The sequence below is a fragment of the Narcine bancroftii genome, chromosome 3, assembly GCF_036971445.1.
Source record: "Narcine bancroftii isolate sNarBan1 chromosome 3, sNarBan1.hap1, whole genome shotgun sequence".
Lineage (NCBI taxonomy): Eukaryota > Metazoa > Chordata > Chondrichthyes > Torpediniformes > Narcinidae > Narcine > Narcine bancroftii.
This window is the reverse complement of record NC_091471.1, coordinates 3059191-3080928: the sequence shown is the minus strand read 5'-3', so window position 1 is coordinate 3080928 and position 21738 is coordinate 3059191. Positions and strand designations below refer to the sequence as shown.

General features: G+C 46.7%; 1 protein-coding gene across 5 annotated transcripts in view; it reads left to right on the top strand.

The window, feature by feature from the left end:
- Positions 1–21738, top strand: part of LOC138756934 (uncharacterized) — a 99414-nt gene that overhangs the window by 14336 nt on the left and 63340 nt on the right. For 4 of the 5 annotated variants that reach the window (XM_069923386.1, XM_069923385.1, XM_069923387.1 and 1 more), the window contains 3 exons: positions 10577–12368; positions 19286–19427; positions 19563–21665. In XM_069923386.1, coding sequence (XP_069779487.1) covers positions 10577–12368; positions 19286–19427; positions 19563–21665 — 4037 coding nt within the window. The remainder of the gene's footprint in view (positions 1–10576; positions 12369–19285; positions 19428–19562; positions 21666–21738) is intronic. The other variant, XM_069923389.1, reaches the window with a different exon arrangement.

The following is a 21738-nucleotide window of genomic DNA, read 5'->3' as shown; positions in this document are numbered from 1 at the left end:
TCAGATTTTTACCAAACAAGGGAAAAGCCAGATTGGACTAGATTAGAATTAGATAAAATAGGGGAAAAGATACCTGAACACATATTATATAAATGGGATGAAAAATTGGTACAACGTAGGAGTTCTCCAGTATTACATCATCTACTCAATATTTGGAAAAATATTCATGTAGAAAGGAATAAAACAAATTACCAATTACCAAAACTAATATTGATGCAAAATAAGTTACTCCCTTTTACAATAGATAACCTTTCCTTTAGAGAATGGGAGAAAAAAGGGATCAAAAGAATAGAAAATTTATTTTTCAGGAATTAGATTATTATCCTTTGAACAAATGAAAGATAAGTACAATATAACTCAAGATACAGTGCTGGCATATTACCAATTGAGATCCTACTTGAAGGACAAATTAGGAAGCAGTCTGAGGTTACCAGAGGGAAGTAACTTTGAATATGTGATTACAGATACAATGATAATCAAAATATTTATAACAAATATGTATATTAAACTGCAAGAAAAGGAGAATGAGGAAACAAATGGTAAAACTAAACAAAAATGGGAACTAGATTTAAATATAAAGATAAAGAAGGAAACATGGGAGAAGTTATGTTCTAGAACGATGAGAAATACAATAAATACGAGGTTACGTATGATACAATATAACTGGATACACAGGCTATACATTACACCTCAAAAGTTAAATAAATGGGACCCAACAGTATCTGACAGATGTTTTCGATGTAAAAAAGAAATGGGAACAACAATTCATGCAATCTGGACATGTGAGAAAGTAAAAAAATTTTGGGAAGATCTAAACTAGATATTAAATAAAATTACAGAAAACAATATACCATAAAAACCCAGAGATCTTCCTCCTAAGTAACATAAAAAACAAAGAATTTGGAATTGATTTGGAGGATGCACAAAAAAGATTTGTTAAGATAGCTCTAGCCGTAGCAAAAAAATGTATTATGTCAACCTGGAAATTGGAAGATAATTTGAAAATACAACAATGGTATATAGAAATGAATAAATGTATTCCATTAGAAAAAATAACATATAGTTTAAGAAATAATATTGAAATATTTGAACAAATATGGGAGCCTGACATGAAACACAATAGAGAAAACCTACCGGGGACATTCTCTACCTAAATTAATGAAAGGAGAAGGAAATGAAAATAATTGACTCAGTGGAATTTCTTGTTTATTTTTATTGAATGACAACATTGTTTGACTGGTTTAATGTATCTTAGATTTTGTACTTTAAATGGATGGGGGGGGAGGTAGGGAGGGTGGGATGGGAGGAGGGAGGGGGGGGGAGAAAATGACACTATATATTTGAAAAGGAAAATGTATGTATCATGGTCAATGTGGTTTATGGTGTGAAAAATAAAAAAATTTAAAAAAAAACAATGATTGGGACTGGGGTTCAAATACTGCACTGCATAGGGCATTTGGACGTTCTCCCCGTGTCTGCGTGGGATTTCCTTGGAGGCTTTGATTCCCTCCCACCATTCAAAACATACCAGAGGTGTCAGTAAATAGGGTGGCACAGATTCGTGGGCGAAAATGGCCTGTTACTATGCTGTATGACTAAATTTAGAAAAAATGTAAAAAAAAAAGATCCCTGCGGAATGCCACTAGTCACTGACCTCCAGGCAGAACACATTCTATCTACTATTACCCTCTGCTTTCTACAGGTGTTGTAAATGTGCCAAATGTTTGTGTTGTGCATGTGTTGTGTGGAATACCAGCTTCCACCTTGTTAGGCCCAGAAAGAAACGACCGACACCAGTGTTTTCCCAAATCCAAAAATGAACCCTTTTATATACAATTAGAAAACTATTTATAGTATTAACAGTGCCCTTGGTCCTGAGGGAACTCTTGCGAGCCTTCTCACACACGTGACTGGATTAGCTGATTGATGGGTCAAGTCCCGAGAACTAATAATACCCACACCTGGTGATGGTGGTGTCATTCCTAGTAGCAGCCAAGCCAATTCTGAATCCATACATCCAAGGTTCCTTGAAACCCGTGCCTCATGACTTCCTGAATGAGCCTAATATGCAGGACCTTGTGAAATGATTACTAAAATTCATATACATCACATCCACTGTCTGACCTTCTTCCATTTTCTTTGTGACCTTCTCGAAAAAGTCAGTTAGGCTCAGGAGAATTTACCTGTCCCTCACAAAACCATGCTGCCTATACCTGAGAAAACGATGCATCTCTAGATGCATGTAAATCCTGTCCCGAAGAATCCTCTCCAATAGTTTGGCCACGTGTGACTCACTGTTCTATAATTCCCTGGATTCTCCCTATTACCTTTCTGAAACAGATGTGCTAAATTTGCCATTCATCAGTCCTCCAGTACCCCTCTTGTTTTAGGATGTTTTTTAAAAACGATTTTCTTAATTGTTTACACTAAAATGCTGGACTGGAGAAACTCAGCAAGTCATGCAGTGCATTTTATGTAGCAAAGATAAAGATACATGACAGCGTTTTGGGCCTGAGCCCTTCGTCAAGGTATGAACTAAAAGCAGGCAGGAGCCTGAATAAATTGGTGGGAGGCAGAGGCAAGACAAAGAACACAGAACTGAGTCTTTGAAAGCCTTGACTCTGCCATCATCCCCACTTCTCAGGCAGTGTGTCTCAGATTCCAATCACCTTCCGAATGTACAAGTTCAAGTTTATTATCATCTGATTGTACAAGTTCAGCCCGATCTCTGGTCCTTGGTGCAAAAACACAACCAGACATAACACACATGCAGTTCGTGCAGTCTATACAGATATAAAAATAAATATTGCTTCATAAATAGAGTCTCAGGAGGTTAGTATGAGCAGTTCAATCAGGCGTTCAACTGCCTCACTGCCTGTGGGAGGAAGCTGATCCTCAGCCTGGTGGTACTGGCTCTGATCCTCCTGAATGTCTTTCCTGACGAGAGCAGCTGAAAGATGCTGTGTGCGGGGTGGAAGGGGTCCTCAATGATTTTGCATGCAGTCTTTTTTTTAACATTTTATTTTTGATTTTCCAAATTTGCACAGTCCAGAATAGCAGTATAATCTTTCTCAGCAATGATGTATTACATTCAGAGCCCTTTTTTCCCACCCCTCTCCCTTCCCTCCCATACCCTAATATCACAAGGAAAAGATTATTTACTTTAAACAAACCTAAAAAACCCAAAAATCTATAGAGTCACAGACCCTTAAAGGAACCAAATATAAAGCTGAAGTAACATAAAGTAATATGAAAAAGACACAAAATAAGAGCATGTCGTCTATGCCCCGACCCACTTCATTTATTTCAGTCCTTTCACTGTTAGTACGGATTTTTATCTTTCTTCTATTTAGAAGGGGGGGGTAACTATATCTGCGTACCTGTATGCTGCAGATATGGCTGCCATACTCCAACAAATTTCACATTTCCCCCTTAAATTGTACATGATTTTCTCCAGGTAAATACAACTCTGCATTTCTGTATTACACACACAAGCGAGTTAGGTACAGTCAATACTACTTTATTGAATGGTTTTCCCTGCCTTATATAGGCCTTCTGGGCCTAGGTGTCCTGCTGCTTCTGGTCGAAATGATGCCACGGGCTTGCCCGCCAGTGCTCGTTGTTTCCCATCGTGCGTCCTGAGGCCCAGAGAGAAAGGCCATTTAGATGGTGTGGACCTTGCGGGATCGCCGCGTTTGACCAGCATCTTGTATGCCATGATGCCTATTGGGTAGTGGGCTGCCACCCCACACCACCCCAGAACTGGCGATATGGGCGCTGTCTCTGGTTTTGGACGGCTTGCCTCTCTGGTGCAGAGGTGGTGGGCTGATTAGTTGACTGGTGTCCAAATGTGCCGGTTTGAGGATAGTAAATGTCTCTTCTTTGCCGCCAGTATCCAGCACACGTGGTCCTGTTGTGTCTGATCACCCGGTAGGGCCCCTCGTACGGCCACTGCAGCAGCAGTTCGGTGCTTCCCATCGTACGAAGACGTACTTGCAGTTTTTCAGGCCCCTGGGGACAAATGTTTTGGGCTGACCGCGTGGCGAGGGCTGTGCTGGGGCCAGCATGCCCAGTTGTTCCCTCAGTCTTTCAAATGTTGCCACTGGTGGTTCGTCCGTGACCCTGGCAGCCGCCAGGAATTCCCCGGGGATGACTAGGGGTGTGCTGTACACCATTTTCGCCGCTGAGGCATTGAAATCTAAGGGTTGGAGGTGAGGTGGCGTCTTCTGGCGTGGAGAGGGGGGCCCTTTGTGTGAATGTGATGCTGTACCCCATGTTTCGGTTCTGCTGAGTTAAACTGTGGCTCCATGATGGAGGGGAATTTGCCAGGATACGTGCGAACTTGTTGTCAATGGCAGAGACAGAATGTAGGTGTGGTTTATGTAGTTGGCCTCCCCCAGGGAGAAAGTTTGGAAAGTCTTGGTGTGTACTAGCCTCTGCCCCTTGAAGTCCACAACACGCAGTGAGCCCTGAGGAAGTCCGCGTCCAGGAGTGGTTGCTGCAATGCCGCCAGGGTGAATGTCCATGTGAACCACTGTCCCCAAAGAAAAGTGGTATGGTGGTGGGGCTGAAAGATCTTACATATGATAACCATCTTATGACATTACTATAAAAAGTAAAATAAAATAATAATAAAAATAATAGGGCATGAAAAGTAATGCCATGTCTTTGGTTCATTGATTAGTCAGGAATCTGATGGCAGTGTCCTTGTGCTGCTGAGTGCTTGTCTTTAGGCTCCTGTACTTTTTCCCTGATGGTAGCAGAGTGAAGAAGACATGGGCTTGGTGGTGGGGGTCCTTGAGGATAGATGCTGCTTTTTAAGACACTGCCTCATGTAGATGTCCTCGATGGAGTGGTCTGGTGCCTGTGATGTCGCAGGCATCTCTCTGGAGTTTATTCTTATCCTGAGAGTTGATGCCTCCATTCTGGACAGTGAAGCAACCAGCCAGAATGCTCTCCACAGTACATCTGTCGAGGTTTACGAGAGTCTTCAGTGACATACTGAAGACTCCTCACAAAGTATAGCCACTGGCGAACCTTCTTGTGCATCAATGTGGAGATTCCAAGACAGATCCTCAGAGATGTTGACACCAGGAATTTGAAGTTCTTAACCTTCTCCATTACTGAGCCCTCTATGGGGACTGGGTCATGTTCCCCTGACTTCCTCCTGAACTCCACAATCATCTCCTTGGTTTTGCTGACATTGAGTGCAAGGTTGTTGTCCTTTCACCATTCAGTGAGCTGATCTATCTCCCTCCTGTACGCTTCCTCTTTGACGTGGTGTCAATGGCAAACTTGTAGATGACATTGGTTTAGGGTGGATGCTTGGTGGGTGAATCGAGGACAAGGGGTCATAGTCTGAAAATGAGAGGTTATCCGCATAAAACAGAGATTTGGAAGAACTTCTTTAGCCAGAGGGTCGTGGATCTATGGAACTTGCTGCCGCATACAGTAGTGGAAGCCAGATCACTGGGAGTATTTAAACAAGAAATAGACAAGGATCTCATTAATGAGGACATCAAGGGATATGGGGAAAAGGCTGGAAACTGGAACTAGTGTAGAGTAGCTTAGTGTAGATTTACGGAACAGACTCGATGGACCTAGTGGCCTGGTTCTGTTCCTTTGTCTTGTGATCTTGTGAATTGTGCCTGGACACACAGTAATAGGTATATAACGATTAGAACAGTGGGCTAAGGATGCATCATTGAGGTGCGCCTGTGTGTTTTTTTTTTAAATTTTTTTTATTTTTCACACCATAAATCACATTAGCCATGATATACACTATTTCTTTTCACACATATACAGTGACTTTTTCTCCCCCCCCCCTTTCCTCCCAAACCACCCCCCCACCCCCCCTCTCATCCATTTTAGGTATACAATCTAGGTTGCATTAAGCCAGTCAGACAATGTTGTCATTCAACAAAATTACACCAGAAATTCTACTGAGTCCATTCTTTTCTTTCCTTCTCCTTCCATCAACTTAGGTAATGTTTGTCCCCGGTAGGTTTTCGCTATTGTATTTAATGTAAGGCTCCTATACTTGTTCGAATATTTCAATATTATTTCTTAACCAATATGTTATTTTTTCTAATGGAATACATTTATTCATTTAAATTTGGTAGTTTCTTCCTTTTAATTTGGTTATGTATTCCATTAATATTTAAAGACATATAGTTCAGCGTAGCCCTTTTATATTTTGTTTATCTTCTCTTTCCGTTTTTCCATCATTACCTTTCCTCCTTTTCCATTTCTGTTTTCTTATTTTCAACTCTTTATAAGACAACATTCCTACAACATCTAACATTTTCCTTATTCTCCTATTTCTATCTTATTTATCCCCAATCTCCCCTTCACCTCCTGAGTTGTCCTTTATCCCTTGTCGGACAACCACATCTCCCCTCTCCATTTGGATTTGCGAATCCACTCGCAAGCGTCAACTGATTTTGCAGTGACCGCTATTTCCCCCCACCCCGCCTCCCCCAGAAAAGATTTCACTTTTCATATGTCACAAAGGTCCCTCTTTTAATTCCCTCCTTATTCTCTCTATTCCATTACCTTCCCTTATTAATTCTTGTCTATACTATCTATATTTTCCTCTAAGTACAGATACATTCATGTATGCTCATTGTCTCTATTCACTCTTATACCTCTTTACCTGCATACATATCAATCGTGATCATTTTTACTCTCATTACCCGTCTTCATCCCTCAGTCTATTTTTGTCTTTACCCACATACATATCAGTCGTGATCATTTTAACTCTCATTACCCGTCTTCCTCCCTCAGTCTATTTTTGTAATTGTTCTGCAAATTTTCGTGCTTCTTCTGGATCCGAGAATAGTCTGTTTTGTTGTCCTGGAATAAATATTTTCAATACCGCTGGATGCTTTAGTATAAATTTATACCCTTTCTTCCATAAAATCGCCTTTGCTGTATTGAACTCTTTTCTCTTCTTTAGGAGTTCAAAACTTATATCTGGATAAATGAAGATTTTTTGCCCTTTATACTCCAGTGGTTTGTTGCCCTCTCTTACTTTTTCCATTGTCTTCTCCAGTACCTTTTCTCTTGTAGTATATCTTAGGAATTTTACTACAATAGATCTTGGTTTTTGTTGTGGTTGTGGTTTAGAGGCCAATACTCTATGTGCCCTTTCTATTTCCATTTCATGCTGTAGTTCTGGACATCCTAGGGTCTTAGGGATCCACTCTTTTATAAACTCCCTCATATTCTTGCCTTCTTCATCTTCCTTAAGGCCCACTATCTTTATGTTATTTCTTCTGTTATGGTTTTCCATTGTATCTATTTTTTGAGCTAGTAGTTCTTGTGTCTCTTTAGTTTTTTTATTAGATTTCTCCAATTTCTTTTTTAAGTCTTCTACCTCCATTTCTGCTGCTACTGCCCGCTCTTCCATCTTGTCCATTTTTTTTCCCATTTCTGTTAAGGTCATCTCCATTTTAATTATTTTCTCCTCTGTGTTGTTTATTCTTTTTCTTAAATCCTTAAATTCCTGTGTTTGCCATTCTTTAAATGACTCCATGTATCCTTTAATAAGAGCAAGTATATCCTTTACCTTGCCTATCTTTTCTTCTTCTATTTCACCATACTCTTCCTCTTCTTCTTCCTCTGGGTTGACCATCTGTTGTTTCTTTGTTGCCCTTTCCTCCTCTTCTATCTTGTTTCCATTGTCTTCTGTGTTCTCTTCTTGCTGCAGATGTTCTGCAGCTGTCGTTGCCGGCTGTGGAGATCGACTCCCCAGCTGGTTCCCCCTCCCGTCGGTGTGTTTTTTTTCATTCGCGCGGTTGCGCACTTTTACTCGGCTCTGCGAGCCATTTTTGTAGTCCATTATTTACCGACCTGAGGGAGCGGGTTTCTCTCTCCGCAGCGGGCCTCTTCGGACAGGTAAGGCCTTCACCTTTTTCCTCCTTTGTCTTCTCTTCCTCTCTTCTTACCGTTGCTTTCGATTTTTCTTTTTTTGTCGCCATCTTCTTTCCACCTTTATACTCACTTTTCTGTAACTTTTATTTCTGTGCCTTTGTGTTTTCCTTTGTTTTTCCCGACTTTTCTGGAGAGGGCTGGAGTTCACCGTCCGGCCACTACTCCATCGCGTGACTCCTTCGAGGTGCGCCTGTGTTGATGATCAGTGAGGAGGTGACGTTTCAAATTTGTGCCAACTGTGGTCTTACAATGGAAAAAATCAAGGATCCAGTTGCAGATTGGGCTATAGAGTTGGTAGTTTCTGGACCAGCTCTGAGGGAATACTGGTATTGAAGGCCAAGCTGTATGTATGAATTGCTGTTTTTGAGGTGATCCAGAGCTGAGTGGAGGGCCAGTGATATTGCATCTGCTGTGGAGCGATTGTGATGGTAGGTGAATTGCAGCGGGTCCAGATCTTTACTTAGGTACGTGTTATTTCTGACCATGACCAGCCTCTCAAAGCACTTCATCACAGTAGAAATTAGAGCTACTTGGCAGTAGTCATTGAGGGAGCCCATGCTACTTTTCTTGGTACTGGGATGATTCCAGGTAGGTACCCAAGCTTCCACATCCTTCCAAAAATTAGATTACGAGAACCATAAAACACTATGGTACAGAAAAGGCCATTTGGCCCTTCTAGTCTGTGCTGACCAATATTCCACTAGTCCCACTGGCCTGCTCCCACTCCATAACCCTCCAGACTTCTCCCATCCATGTATTTATTCAATCTGTTCTTAAAACTCAAGATTGAGCCTGCATTCATCACATCAGATGACAGCCCATTCCACACTCCCACTTCTCCCTAAACCTTTCCCCTTTCAGCTTAAAATGATGACCTCTTATATTTATCTCCCCCAATCAAAGTGGAAAAAGCCAACTCACATCCACTCTGTCGATACCTCTCATAATTTTGTAATCCTCTGTTAAATCTCCCTTCATTCTTCTTTGTTCCAAAGAGTAAAGTCCTAACCTGTTTAATCTTTCCCTGTAACTCAACTTCTGATGACCTGGCAACATCCTAGTAAATCTTCTCTGCACTCTTTCAATCTTATTGATATCTTTACAGTAGTTAGCCGACCAGAACTGCACACAATGCTCCAAATTTGGCTCCACCATTGACTTAAACAGTTCCAACATTAAGTATTAACTCCCATACTTAATACTTTGATTTATAAAGGCTAAGATGCCAAAAGTGTTCTTTCCAACCCTGTCCACCTGTGATGCCCCCTTCTGGGGACATTGTATCTGTAGTCTCAGATCTCTCTGCTCCTCCGTACTCCTCTGTCCCCTGTGTATGTCCTCCTTGCTTTGCCATTCCATAATACATCACCTCACATTTGGCTGCATTAAACTCCATCTGCCATTTTTTGGCCCATTCTCCCAGCTGGTCCAGATTCCTCTGAAAACTTTGAAAATCTTCCTCACTGTCCACAATTCCTCCTATTCAATTTGCCACATTATCATCCAGATAATTGACAGAGACAACAAACAACAATGGTCCCAACATAGATCCCCGAGGCCTCCAGTCTGAGAAGCAACCATCTATTACCATTCTTGTTTTCTCCTCCACAGCCAATTTCAAATCCAGTTCATAATCTCTCCATGGATACCTAGTGTCTTAACTTTCTGAACTAACCTCCCATGAACTGAACACAGTATTCTGTGTGGTTCCACCAGAAATTTGTAGAGTTGCAAATTGTTCTCTTGACTCTTGAACTTACTCCCCCATTAACAGAGCCCAACATCTGTTCCTTTACATTGTTAAGTATCCAGCCATTAACCCTGTTCTTGGCTTTCTGGTTTGACCTTCCAAAATGTATCACCTCACTTATCTGGATTGAACTCCATCTGCCTCTTTTCCACCCATCTCTGCATCTTGTCTCTATCCTTTTGTAACCTTTGACAACCTTCAGCACCATCCACAACTCCTTTAACCTTCATATCATCCACAAACGTACTGACCCATCCTTCTGGTTCTTCATCTTTCAAGGTCATTAATAAAAATCACAAAGAGCAGGGGTCCCAGAACAGATCCCTGCGGCCCCTCCACTAGTCCCCGACCTGCAAGCAGAATACTTTCCTTCCACTACTACTCTCTGCTTCGACATGCAAGCTGATTTTTAATCCTCATAGCCAAGGTTCCATAGATCCCAAGCCTCATGACTTTCTAAATGAGTCTCTCATGGAGGACCTTGTCAAATGCCTTGCTAAAATCCAAGTTGACCACATCTGCTGTCTTACCCTCATCAAATTCTTTTGTTAGCTCCTCAAAAAACTCAATTAGGCTCATGAGGCATGACTTTCCCTTCACAAAGCCATCCTGACTATCCTTGAGTAGACTGGACTTCTCCAAATGCTCATAAATCCCATCCTTAAGAATTCTCTCCAAAAGTTTGCACTCCACTGATGTAGGACTCACTGGTCTATAATTCCCACGATTTCCCCATTACCTTTTTTAAACTTTCCCTAATCCTCCGGCATCACCCCGTAACCAAGAAGGCCTCAAAGATCCTAGCCAATGCTCCAGCTATGTCTTCTGTCCCTTCCTACAGCATCCTGGGGTATGTTGAGAGTCACCACTTTCTGTGTACTTGTATTGCAGGGCAGCTCCCGACCTGTCTGTGGCATCACATGAGGGATCCCAAGCAGCATTCCAGGCCAACAAGCTACATCAGATGCCCATTTTGGAAGTTTCGGCAGACTGCGTAAAAGGCAGCCTCTCCATGTCTCCGTCTCCATCCTGGGATGTTAGTGAAGCTTGGGTCCTGTCCCAGCACCCCCTCACGCCCTCTACCCCTGGGTCAGAGACCACAGAGGACGAGGACTTCACTCGCGCACAAAACTACATTCGAGACCAGAGCTTCATGGAGCTTGGATGTGAGTTCCATGGCGTTTCCAACTCTGATCTCCAATCGTCGCTGGATTTGGAGCTCTCCACATGCCCTTGCTCACAGCAGAGGGACTTTTCCTGCAACTCTGGGCACCAGACTGAAGAGAACCGACACTCCAGTTCCCAGCAGAGCCAGATGCAGCAGGGAGCGGTTATCTGTGGTACTGTGGTCCCTGAGCTGGAGGCAGCTGGTCAGCAGGGTTGTAACAGTGAGCCTCCACAGGACCTGGGAGATCCGGTAGTCTCTGCCGTTGTGGTCCCGGATCGAGGTCGGACAGCAGACGAGGGCGATCAAACTTGCCCTGATGCAAGCCAGGAAACTCCCTCCACTGGGGCACTGCCTGCATTTATCACGACGAGAGCGATAACCTCCAGCACAGAGTCCTTCTCCTGCAACAACAGCAAGGGCGACATTGCTGCTGAGGTCCTGACCAGTGGGAGCAACGGGGGCAGGGAACAGGTGCACGAGGACAGGCAGTCGTCTCCAACCGCTTGTGCAGGGATTGATTCCTACTTCACCCCACCCGTGGCTGGCCCTATTTACCAGTCCACACCTGCGAGTATGGCAAACAAGGTTCTGGATCCGTCGGGGCAGTGTGGGGGAGGAGGGCATCCCCAACCCACAGCTGCACGACTGAACGGGGTCCCGCTGGTACCAGCCTTTGTGAAGCTGGAGTCCAGCAGGGCCAGTGAGAAGCCTTCCCTCCTAAACAACGGGCGGCCAATGTCCGCTGGCACCGGGCGGCAATCCCCTGTCACTGAGCGGCAGTCCTCTCTCAGTGCGGGACCGCCCTTGCCTCCCCTGAGCCACATGGAGAAGATCCAACCAGATGGAGCCTGGAGACCAGGCAGTCAACCCAGCTTCAACAACCTGGTGCTACATGGCATGAGGACCATCTCGCCTTGCCAGTGTGTCAATGGCTCCATCGCTGACTCGCTCAGTCACATGTTGGTACAGGTCAGTGGGATGCTGACTTCTGACCTCCAGCCCACCTGCAGTATGGTGGCCACCTTGAGGGACACTCCCCTCCTGGTGGATTGTCTACATTCTGTCCGGGCTTCTGATGGGCCAGGCAACTCCTCACAGCTGGATTCCGGGAGAGAGAGCCCGGACCACGGCCCGCTCTGTGAACTCGACTCCTCTCTCCGCTTTGAAAAGGATGGCGCCCCGAGCCTTGAGAGGTCAGCGAGTCAGCCCAGCTGTGGGGCGTCCCCTCTGAACCCTAGGCCCAGGCTGGAGAAAGACAGCGTGGACCAGAGTCTGTCTGAATGCCACGTCATCTCGCCTGGCCCAGACCGCACCTCTCCGCTTGGCACAGACTCTGTGGAGGATGCCATCGACCCACCGACTAGCTCGCTGGATACCAGCCAGGCAGGGGAGCACACGCTGACCATGTCTGGACACTCGCTGACCAGCTTGGAAGTGGATAACTGTGTTCCTGCATGGGGACCACCATCGCTCACTTCTGAATCCAATCTTTTCAACATCGATGACCGCATACCGGTAAGTCTTTGTTCCAGAAGGTGTGAACAATGTCTAACTGTGTCAGTCCATTAAATGCCCAGATTACTGTTATTGCATTGTTCTCCCTACGACAGAGCAGGTTAGTCAGAGATTTTATGGAGGAGTAAATATCGAGAAATTTAGTTTGTTATTGCTTCATTTTTATGGATCTACGGCATGATGGATGAAGCCAATATTTGAACTGATTGAAGTAAAAAGTGCAGACACCGTGGTTGAAGTAAAAACACAATATTGGAGGAACTCAGCGGGTCAAACTGTACTTTATGTAGCAAAGATAAAGATATTTCAGACTTGAGGCCTTCATCAAGGTTTGGAAAAATGTTGGCAGGTGCCCGAACAAAATGGTGAGGGGGGAAGGAGCACAGTACCACAGGCAGGAGGTAATAGGTGGATAAGGGAGGGAGGGCACAGTGATAAGCAGTGGGAGGAGGGATGGCTCTGGAAATAGAGAAGGAAGGGCGTGAAGAGCCAAGGGAAAGAAGACAGGGGGAAGGGAAGGGAGGGAGAACAGAGAGTAGGCCAGCAGGAACCGGAGAGGTCGATGTCAATGCCATCTGGTTGGAGTGCCTAGATGGAAAATAAGTGTTCCTCCAATTTTCGGGTGGACTTGGTGGGGCAGTACACGAGGCCATGGACAGACATATCATTTTGGGAATAGGACCCAGAATTTAAATGAAATCTTTCTTCTTTGGCTTGGCTTCGCGGACGAAGATTTATGGAGGGGGTAAATGTCCACGTCAGCTGCAGGCTCATTGGTGGCTGACAAGTCCGATGCGGGACAGGCAGACACAGTTGCAGCGGCTGCAGGGGAAAATTGGTTGGTTGGGGTTGGGTGTTGGGTTTTTCCTCCTTTGCCTTTTGTCAGTGAGGTGGGCTCTGCGGTCTTCTTCAAAGGAGGTTGCTGCCCGCCAAACTGTGAGGCGCCAAGATGCACGGTTTGAGGCGATATCAGCCCACTGGCGGTGGTCAATGTGGCAGGCACCAAGAGATTTCTTTAGGCAGTCCTTGTACCTTTTCTTTGGTGCCATGAAAGACCCCATGAAATGAAATAAAAATGCACAAAAGCACTAGGGAAATATGGCAGGTCACAGCATCCATTGGACATAAAGGGTAACCAATAAAAAGGTGAGGGTAGGGGGCAGGGGGGAGGAGAATCAGTTGCTTGCCAACATTTAGCTAATACCTTGTGAAGGGCTTAAGTCTGAAATGTTGGTTAGACATCTACCGTTGCTCTATAAAGTTCACTGTTGGACCTGCTGAGTTTCTCCAGTATCATGTTTTTACTTTGAACTGATTGAATCTCAGTATAATAAGAAACTTGGTTTTGCAGGCTACCCAGGCAAGTCAGCCCATAGAGAAAGTTGTGAAATAATCAATAAACAATGTGGGTAGTAGTGGTACAATACTCAAGCAGTGCAGGGTGTGGGAGAAAATACAAAAACATAGTGCAGAGAATAGATAAAAATTTGCAGAGGGATCCAGACTAGCTAGAAAAATGGGCTGAAAAATGGCAGATGGAATTTAATGTAGACATGTGGTGTTGCATTTTGGAAGGACAAATCAAGAAAGGTCTTACATGATGAATGGTCGGGCACTGAGGGGTGCAGTAGAAAGAGGGATCTGGGAATTCGGATACAGAATTCTCTGAAAGTGGCGTCACAGGTGGATTGGGTTGTCAAGAGAACTTTTGGCATATTGGCCTTCATAAATCAAAAGTATTGAGTACAGGAGTTGGAAAGTGATGGTGACATTGTTGAGGCCAAATTTGGAGTATTTGTGCAGATAGAAAGCATGCAGAGAAGATTAACTAGGATATTGCCTGGACTTCAGGGACTGAGTTACAGGGAAAGGTTAAACAGGTTAGGACTTTACTCCCTGGAACACAGAAGATTGAGGGGAGATTTGATAGAGGAATTTAAAATTATGAGGGGGACAGACAGAGTAAATATAGATAGTTTTTTTTCCCACTGAGGGTAGGTGAGATACAAACCAGAGAACATGGGTTACGGGTGAAAGAAGAAAGATTTAAAGGGAACCTCTTCATACAGAGAGTGGTGGGGGTGTGGAACGAGCTGCCAGCTGAAGTGGTGAATGTGAGCTCAGTTTTAACATTTAAGAAGAATTTGGTCAGGTACATGAATGGGAGAGGTATGGAGGGCTATGAACTGGGTGCAGGTCAGTGTGGCGAGGCAGAAAAATGGTTCGGCACAGACTAGATGGGCCAAAACCTCCCGTTTCTATGTTGTAATGTTCTATGGTTTTAAGTACAGTAAAAATCAGTACAAGGCATCTTTGTCAGTGCAAGATCCATTTCAGATCTTGGTAACAGCAGGAAAGAGGTTTGCGTTTTCAAGTTTGTGTATGTTCTACCTGATGGAAGGAGGGATAAAAAGAATGTGACCGGGATAGGACAGGTCCTTTAATATGTTTGCAGCTCCCTTGAGACAGTGGGAATTGTCGGAGGGGAGGGAGGTGTGTGTGTGATGGCCTGAGCCGTCTACGCAATAGTTTGTGGACTTGGGCAGAGCAGCTGGTGCATCTGTAAATATTGGTAAGAGACCTTGGGGACGTAGTGTCCTCAGGCCTCTGAGAAATAAGGGCCATTGGTGTACTCCAGAGGGTTGATGCTCTCACAGTGCTCCTGGATGGGTGGTTCAAGGATTTGGACCCAGTGATGATGAAGGAACGGTGATGTATTTCCAAGTAAGGAAGTCGTGGGATGAGGAAGTCGTGGGAGGAGGAAGTCGTGGGAGGAGGAAGTCGTGGGAGGAGGAAGTCGTGGGAGGAGGAAGTCGTGGGAGGAGGAAGTCGTGGGAGGAGGAAGTCGTGGGAGGAGGAAGTCGTGGGAGGAGGAAGTCGTGGGAGGAGGAAGTCGTGGGAGGAGGAAGTCGTGGGAGGAGGAAGTCGTGGGAGGAGGAAGTCGTGGGAGGAGGAAGTCGTGGGAGGAGGAAGTCGTGGGAGGAGGAAGTCGTGGGAGGAGGAAGTCGTGGGAGGAGGAAGTCGTGGGAGGAGGAAGTCGTGGGAGGAGGAAGTCGTGGGAGGAGGAAGTCGAGCCTCTGAAACCCTTGACCTTGTTGATAATGAGTTTATTGTCATATACATTGGACAATGAATATAGGCACCTAAAATGGTGACTGGTTTGGAGAATGCCTGCATGAGGGAGCTGCACAGATAGGGAGCTAATCAAGAGGACTGCTTAGTTTGAGTTTTCCACTTTTAAATTTGCAACATGGTAAAGCCAATTCCAGCCATTTAAATTCGTTAATCTACAACCCCTATGTTTCAATTGGGGGGGGGGGGGAACCCCACACAGACATAGGGAAGACATAGAAGCACCTTGCACATGGCGGGCGGATTCGAACCCGGGTTGCAGGCGCTGCAATGGTGCCATATTAACTGCTACACTAACCACTCCACCCCTTTTGGAGATGCATTCATTCAAGCAAGTGGGGAGCACTCCAGGCTGTGCTGTTCAGGTCGAAGAAAAGGTTGTGGGATGCAAGGGGAAGTGTCGTTTACTGGTCAATTCCCTGCCTCTGACCTGCTTTTCTAGTCACCAAAATGTTACCAGGCCAAAGGACCCCAAAACCCAGCAGCAATAGATATTCACCACGACAAGTAATTGCTTAAACAAAAGCTGTTTTTAATTATCTTTAAACATGAAAGCAGAATTAAACTTTAACTTATCACTATTAAATTAAGTACCCAACTTCACCCCCTTCTAATTCTAAGCGCACATGTATGTAATGTGTGTGTAAATTTAAGAAAAGTTATTTGGTTCACAGTTCAATCTCACTTCTCATTCTCCCATGTTCACTGATTGCAGGCAATTCTTAGACTGTGCACAGAATTTAACATGGATAAAGTTCACCAGGCTTTGGTGCTCGAAAGGTAAATGGTTTCCACTCAGGAAGGTTCTTCATTGGTTTTCAGAGAGAGCTGTTCCAGGATTTCCACAACTGAGATCCCACCATTAGTCACCTCAGTGTCTCGCTAATGAAACTTGCTCCATCAGGGTTCTCCAGATATTAACCTCTTTCTTTCAGGCTACTACAGAGTTCCTTTCTGTTCCGCTTATTCCAAGAGCAACATCAGACAGATAGCACTTCCAGCCATCCACCACTCTGGAGCTTCTGTTTCAGTTTCAACAAGCGTCTCCTGCTGACACTCTCTCTCTCTCTCTCTCTCTCTCTCTCTCTCTCTCTCTCTCTCTCTCTCTCTCTCTCTCTCTCTCTCTCTCTCTCTATCAGATTCCAACTGCCAGCCACATGTCCTCTCTCTCTCTCACTTGCAAACCCCCCCGCCTTCTCCAGCCAACAAGAGGAGTTAGCCTTCTGCTCCCATCTGTTGTTTTAAGTAAACAAACCTCAAAGGTCATTACCTTTGAGTGAGCACTTTGCAGAGAGGTCAGAAGTCTTGTAAAAAATGTCCAACACAGACTGGACCTGACTCCTTCATTTCATTTCATTTCATCTACTCATTTCATGACATCATTTCAATTAGCACCTACTTGTGAAATGTGCATAGCATTCTCCATAGTTTTTGTAAAGTCACTGAATATGAATTCTTCAGTATTTCAAATAAGATCTGTTTTAAAGTGTGTGTATGTTGGTAACCTACTCAAATTTTACCAATTTATCTCCCAAATACATTCCCAAATATTACATCACAGTATTAATGATCTGGTCGAGTTTCTGTTCAGTGATGATCCCCCAGGGTGTTGTTCGGGAGATCTGGACTACGGTCGTGCCATTTCATATCATAGACACGCATCCACCCATGGTTTGGCCTTGATGATGTCAGAATCGGCTGATTAGTTCACTGAGAAGCTTCAAAAAGAGTTGAATATTGTGCCCTCATCAGTGAACTCATGAAGGCTAGCATACCATAAGCCAGTGGGTCGAGAGCAGTGATACCCAACCTTCCCTTCCCACTCATATCCCACCTTAAGCAATCCCTTACTAATCACAGAGCATCGATGGCATAAGGAATACTTAAAATGGGAAGTGAGGGGAAAGAAAAAGGTTGAGAACCTCTGTCATAAACCTTTTTATCTATCCTATCAACTTGTGGGGTTATGGATTTGGACCCCAAGGTCCCTCGTTGAAACACACTGTTAATAATCCTACCATTAGGGGCACACTGTTAGCATAGCGGTTAGAGCAAAACTGTTACAACATCAGTGATCAGGACCAGGGTTCAAATCCCGCACTGTCTGCAAGGAGTTTGTACGTTCTCCCTGTGCCTGCGTGGGTTTTCCCCGGGGGCTCCGGTTTCCTCCTACAGTTCAAAACAAACCGGGGGTTGTAGGTCAATGGGTGTAACTGGGTGGCATGGACACATGGACTGGAAGGGCCTATTACCATGCTGTATGTCTGTGTTTAAAAAAAAAGTTAACCATGTACTCTACCTTTAAGTTTGACCCACAAAATGCAACACCTCACACTTATGCGGATGGACTCTATCTGCCACCTTTCCGCCCAACTCTGCATCCTGTCGAAATCCTGTACAAGCTGAGAGAGGGAAGGGGTTTAAAGGGCATCTGAAGGGTAATGTCGTGTGTGACTGGAATGAGCTGCCAGAGGATGTTGTGGAGGTAGGAACAGAATTAAATCGGCATTTGGACAGGTACTTGAAAGAGCAGGGCATGGAGGGATAGGGAATTAATGCAGACACAAGAGATGAATATGGATAGAAATGATAGGGGGCTATGGGTCTGGTGGGTCGAAGAGCCTGCTTCTTTGTTGTGCTTCTACATCTCGGGGATGAGGCTGTCCTCCAGCTGGCAGACTCCTGGGGAGAGTTTCCTTAAATTGGTGAAGCTCCTGGGCCTAATTTTGGCCAAGGTTTCAGCTCTGGGTGATGGAAGGGATTCCTAATCCTGTTTTCAAGATTTTTTCATTGTCATGTAATAAACTAAAAGTAATATTACATGAAATTTCCTTCAGTTTGCCGTAATAAGAGAGACAGAGACCCACCCCACTGAGACACTGTGTCTGTGGATCAATCTCCAGTGCTCCTGCAGCCTCTGCAGTTGCACAGACTTTAGTCCAGACCATCGGCACCCTGAGCTCCAAATCCAAACCTCCGACGCTATCAAGAAGCCTTCAGTGCCCTTCTCACTCTCTCACATCCCAGTTTCGATACTAGGCCCCCCCTTTGACCAGTCTCCAGCAGTCCACAGCCTCGTCCACCATTACAAGTTCCCTGACTACAGTCACCAGCAGCCCACTGCGTCCGTGGGTTCCTTGCCTCGGGTCACCAACACCTTGGAGCCTGTGTGGGTCCCTCGGTTACTGAGCCCCTCGCCATGGTCACTGTCCTGTAGGGTCATCTCCTCTGCTGGTCCTCAAATGGGGTGTTCTCCCCGTTAACAGTGCCCTGCGCCAGGCCTCTGCTTCCCCGGAGCCCATCGAGGCTGCTGCTAAACCCAGGTGGTACCATCTTGGGCCCACAGGATTTTAAAATAAACAATCTTTTACAGGCCATTTAAAACTTGAACTTTGCTGGAGAACCTTGCAGAAGTGCACTGAGTCTCTGCTTACTGTGAGTCTGGACCAGCAGCAGAGATGCCGTGACAGATGCTTCAGCTACGCAGCATTGCTGAGTGATGACCCAGTGAGCTCTGATCTCGTGCAGAGTACAGGTTGTCGATTAAATTTGACATTTTAAAAAATTTAAACATACAGCACGGTAACAGGCTGGTTTGGCCCATGAACCCGTGCCACCCCATCACATCCAATTTCCCACGAACGGTAGGAGGAGACGCGGAGCCATCGCTGTGGTAATTGCTGCACTAACTGTGCCTCTTCGCCCTACAGAAAGGTGAAGCCAATCAGGAGTGTCAGGGATGTTGGATGATTCACAGCTTCTGATCAGTATTTCACTGTCCTCAGGATGACCTTCGGAATCTGGGAATTAACCAGGCTCCCAGCAACATACTGGGATCTAAAGGACCCTTGAGGGGAGTGGAACTCGACCTCAAGGAACTGAGGAATGTGCGAGAGACAGTGGTGGAAGGATTTCAGGCAGAAGAAGGTAAAGACCTGGTTCATGAGTTCCTGTAGTTTGGTGACTAAAACTACACACCGTTCTCCAAATTTGGCCTCACCGATGTCTTCTACAACTTTACCATAACATTCCCTCTACTCAGTACTTTCATTTGGGTTGCAGGAGTCCCAGCGATGGACCGTGATTCTGAATCCTCCTTCCACACTGATGTCCTGACCCACAGCACCATTCCACTGGGATCAGAGGCAGGCCGGATTAGTCCCTGTCCCAGGGAGGAGTCACTGGGGGCTACTGAGAGGAGTGTGCTGGAGCCGACTCTGAGGCAGTGGCCCATGAGCAGCGTCAGCATCCTGCACCCAGCTCAGGCACTCTCGCTGGTGCGGGAGTCAGTGGACGAGGGCAGGGGGCGGACCCCTCTGTTCCCGGGAGGGATGCTTACTCAGGACTCGCTGGTGGGAGAGTCGGTGAAAGAGGGCAAGGGGTGGACCCCTCCATTCCCAGGCAGGACCCTTACTCAGGACTCGGTGGTGGGGGAGGCGGTGGGTGAGGGCAAGGTGAGGATCCCTCCGTTCCCAGGCAGGACCCTTACTCAGGACTCGCTCGTAAAGAAGTTGGTGGACGAGGGCAGGGTGCGGACCCCTCCGTTCCTAGGGAGGACCCTTACTCAGGACTCGCTGGTGGGGGAGTCGGACGAGGGCAAGGTGCGGACCCCTCCGTTCCCAGGGAGGACCCTAACTCAGGACTCGCTGGTGGGGGAGTCGGTGGACGAGGGCAAGGGGTGGACCCCTCCATTCCCAGGCAGGACCCTTACTCAGGACTCGCTGGTGGGGGAGGCGGTGGATGAGGGCAAGGTGCGGACCCCTCCTTTCCCAGGCAGGACCCTTACTCAGGACTCGCTCGTAAGGAAGTTGGTGGACGAGGGCAGGGTGCGGACCCCTCCTTTCCCAGGGAGGACCCTTACACAGGACTCGTTCATAAGGAAGTTGGTGGATGAGGGCAGGGTGCGGACCCCTCCATTCCTAGGCAGGACCCTTACTCAGGACTCGCTGGTGGGGCAGTCGGTGAACGAGGGCAAGGTGCAGACCCCTCCATTCCCAGGCAGGACCCTTACTGAGGACTCGCTGGTGGGGGAGTTGGTGAATGAGGGTAGGGTGCGGACCCCTCCATTCCCAGGCAGGACCCTTACTCAGGACTCGCTGGTGGGGGAGTCGGTGGATGAGGGCAGGATGTGGACCCCTCCATTCCCAGGCAGGACTCTTACTCAGGACTCGCTTGTAAGGAAGTTGGTGGATGAGAGCAGGGTGTGGACCCCTCCAATCCCAGGCAGGACCCTTACTAAGGACTCGCTGGTGGGGGAGTCGGTGGACAAGGGCAAGGTGCGGACCCCTCTGATCCCATACAGGACCCTTACTCAGGACTTGCTCGTAAAGAAGTTGGTGGATGAGGGCAGAGTGCAGACCCCTCCAGGCAGGATGCGGAGCCAAGACTTGCTGGTGGGGGTGTCAGTGGATGAGGCCAGGACACTGATGCACGACTGGTCCATAACCAGGGGGCATGACTTTGACACCCGCTGCCAATCCGCTCTGTTTGTCTCCTCACCCAGCAGTGTGGGAGAGTCTGCCGTTCCTACAGCAGCTGGAGATGGGATGGAGCCCCAACCACTCCCTAGTGGCGGCAGCCCCTGGCAGAACGACTCCTTTGTAGGGGCAGAGACACTAAGTGAGATCCGCAAACTGCTGGGCAAGGCAGGGGGGTTCCAGGACTCTGGCCAGGGAGAGGCAGCCTTCCTTGGGGATGAGGTCGGAGGGGAGCTGATCTGTCCACAGGGTCAGGCCGAGTTAGTTGAAGCGACTGATGTGGGTGCTGCGCTTATGGAACTTCCCAGCAGCAGGGACCATGCAGCTGCCCTGCGTCTGAAGACCCCCGCGAGGACGGCGGCCAAAGGAAGGTGGAGGCAAGCGGACCAGGATGAGACCAAAAGCTGCAGGGGGATTACGTCGGGGGGCAAAGTATCTGGGCCAGACCCAGTGCAGGGACACTCAACCTCCTCACTGCCCCCCATAAGGCAGGCAGTTGTCCCCCATATCTCTGGCCCACCTCGCAGGGCTTGGGTACATGCCAGTGTCAGTGTCAACACGATTGAGGCCAACAGCCACACAGACTCGCTGGATGCCCAGAATTCCAGCCCGCTGGCAGCCCAGGGACCAACAGAGGAGGTCAGGAGGCTCAGCCCAGCAGCCCTGGACAAGGAGCCCAGCACACAAGGTGAGAGAGCATAGGGCAGTGCAGAGGTACCTTTACTCCCTGTGTGGGGCAGGGCAGAGGGAGCATTACTCCA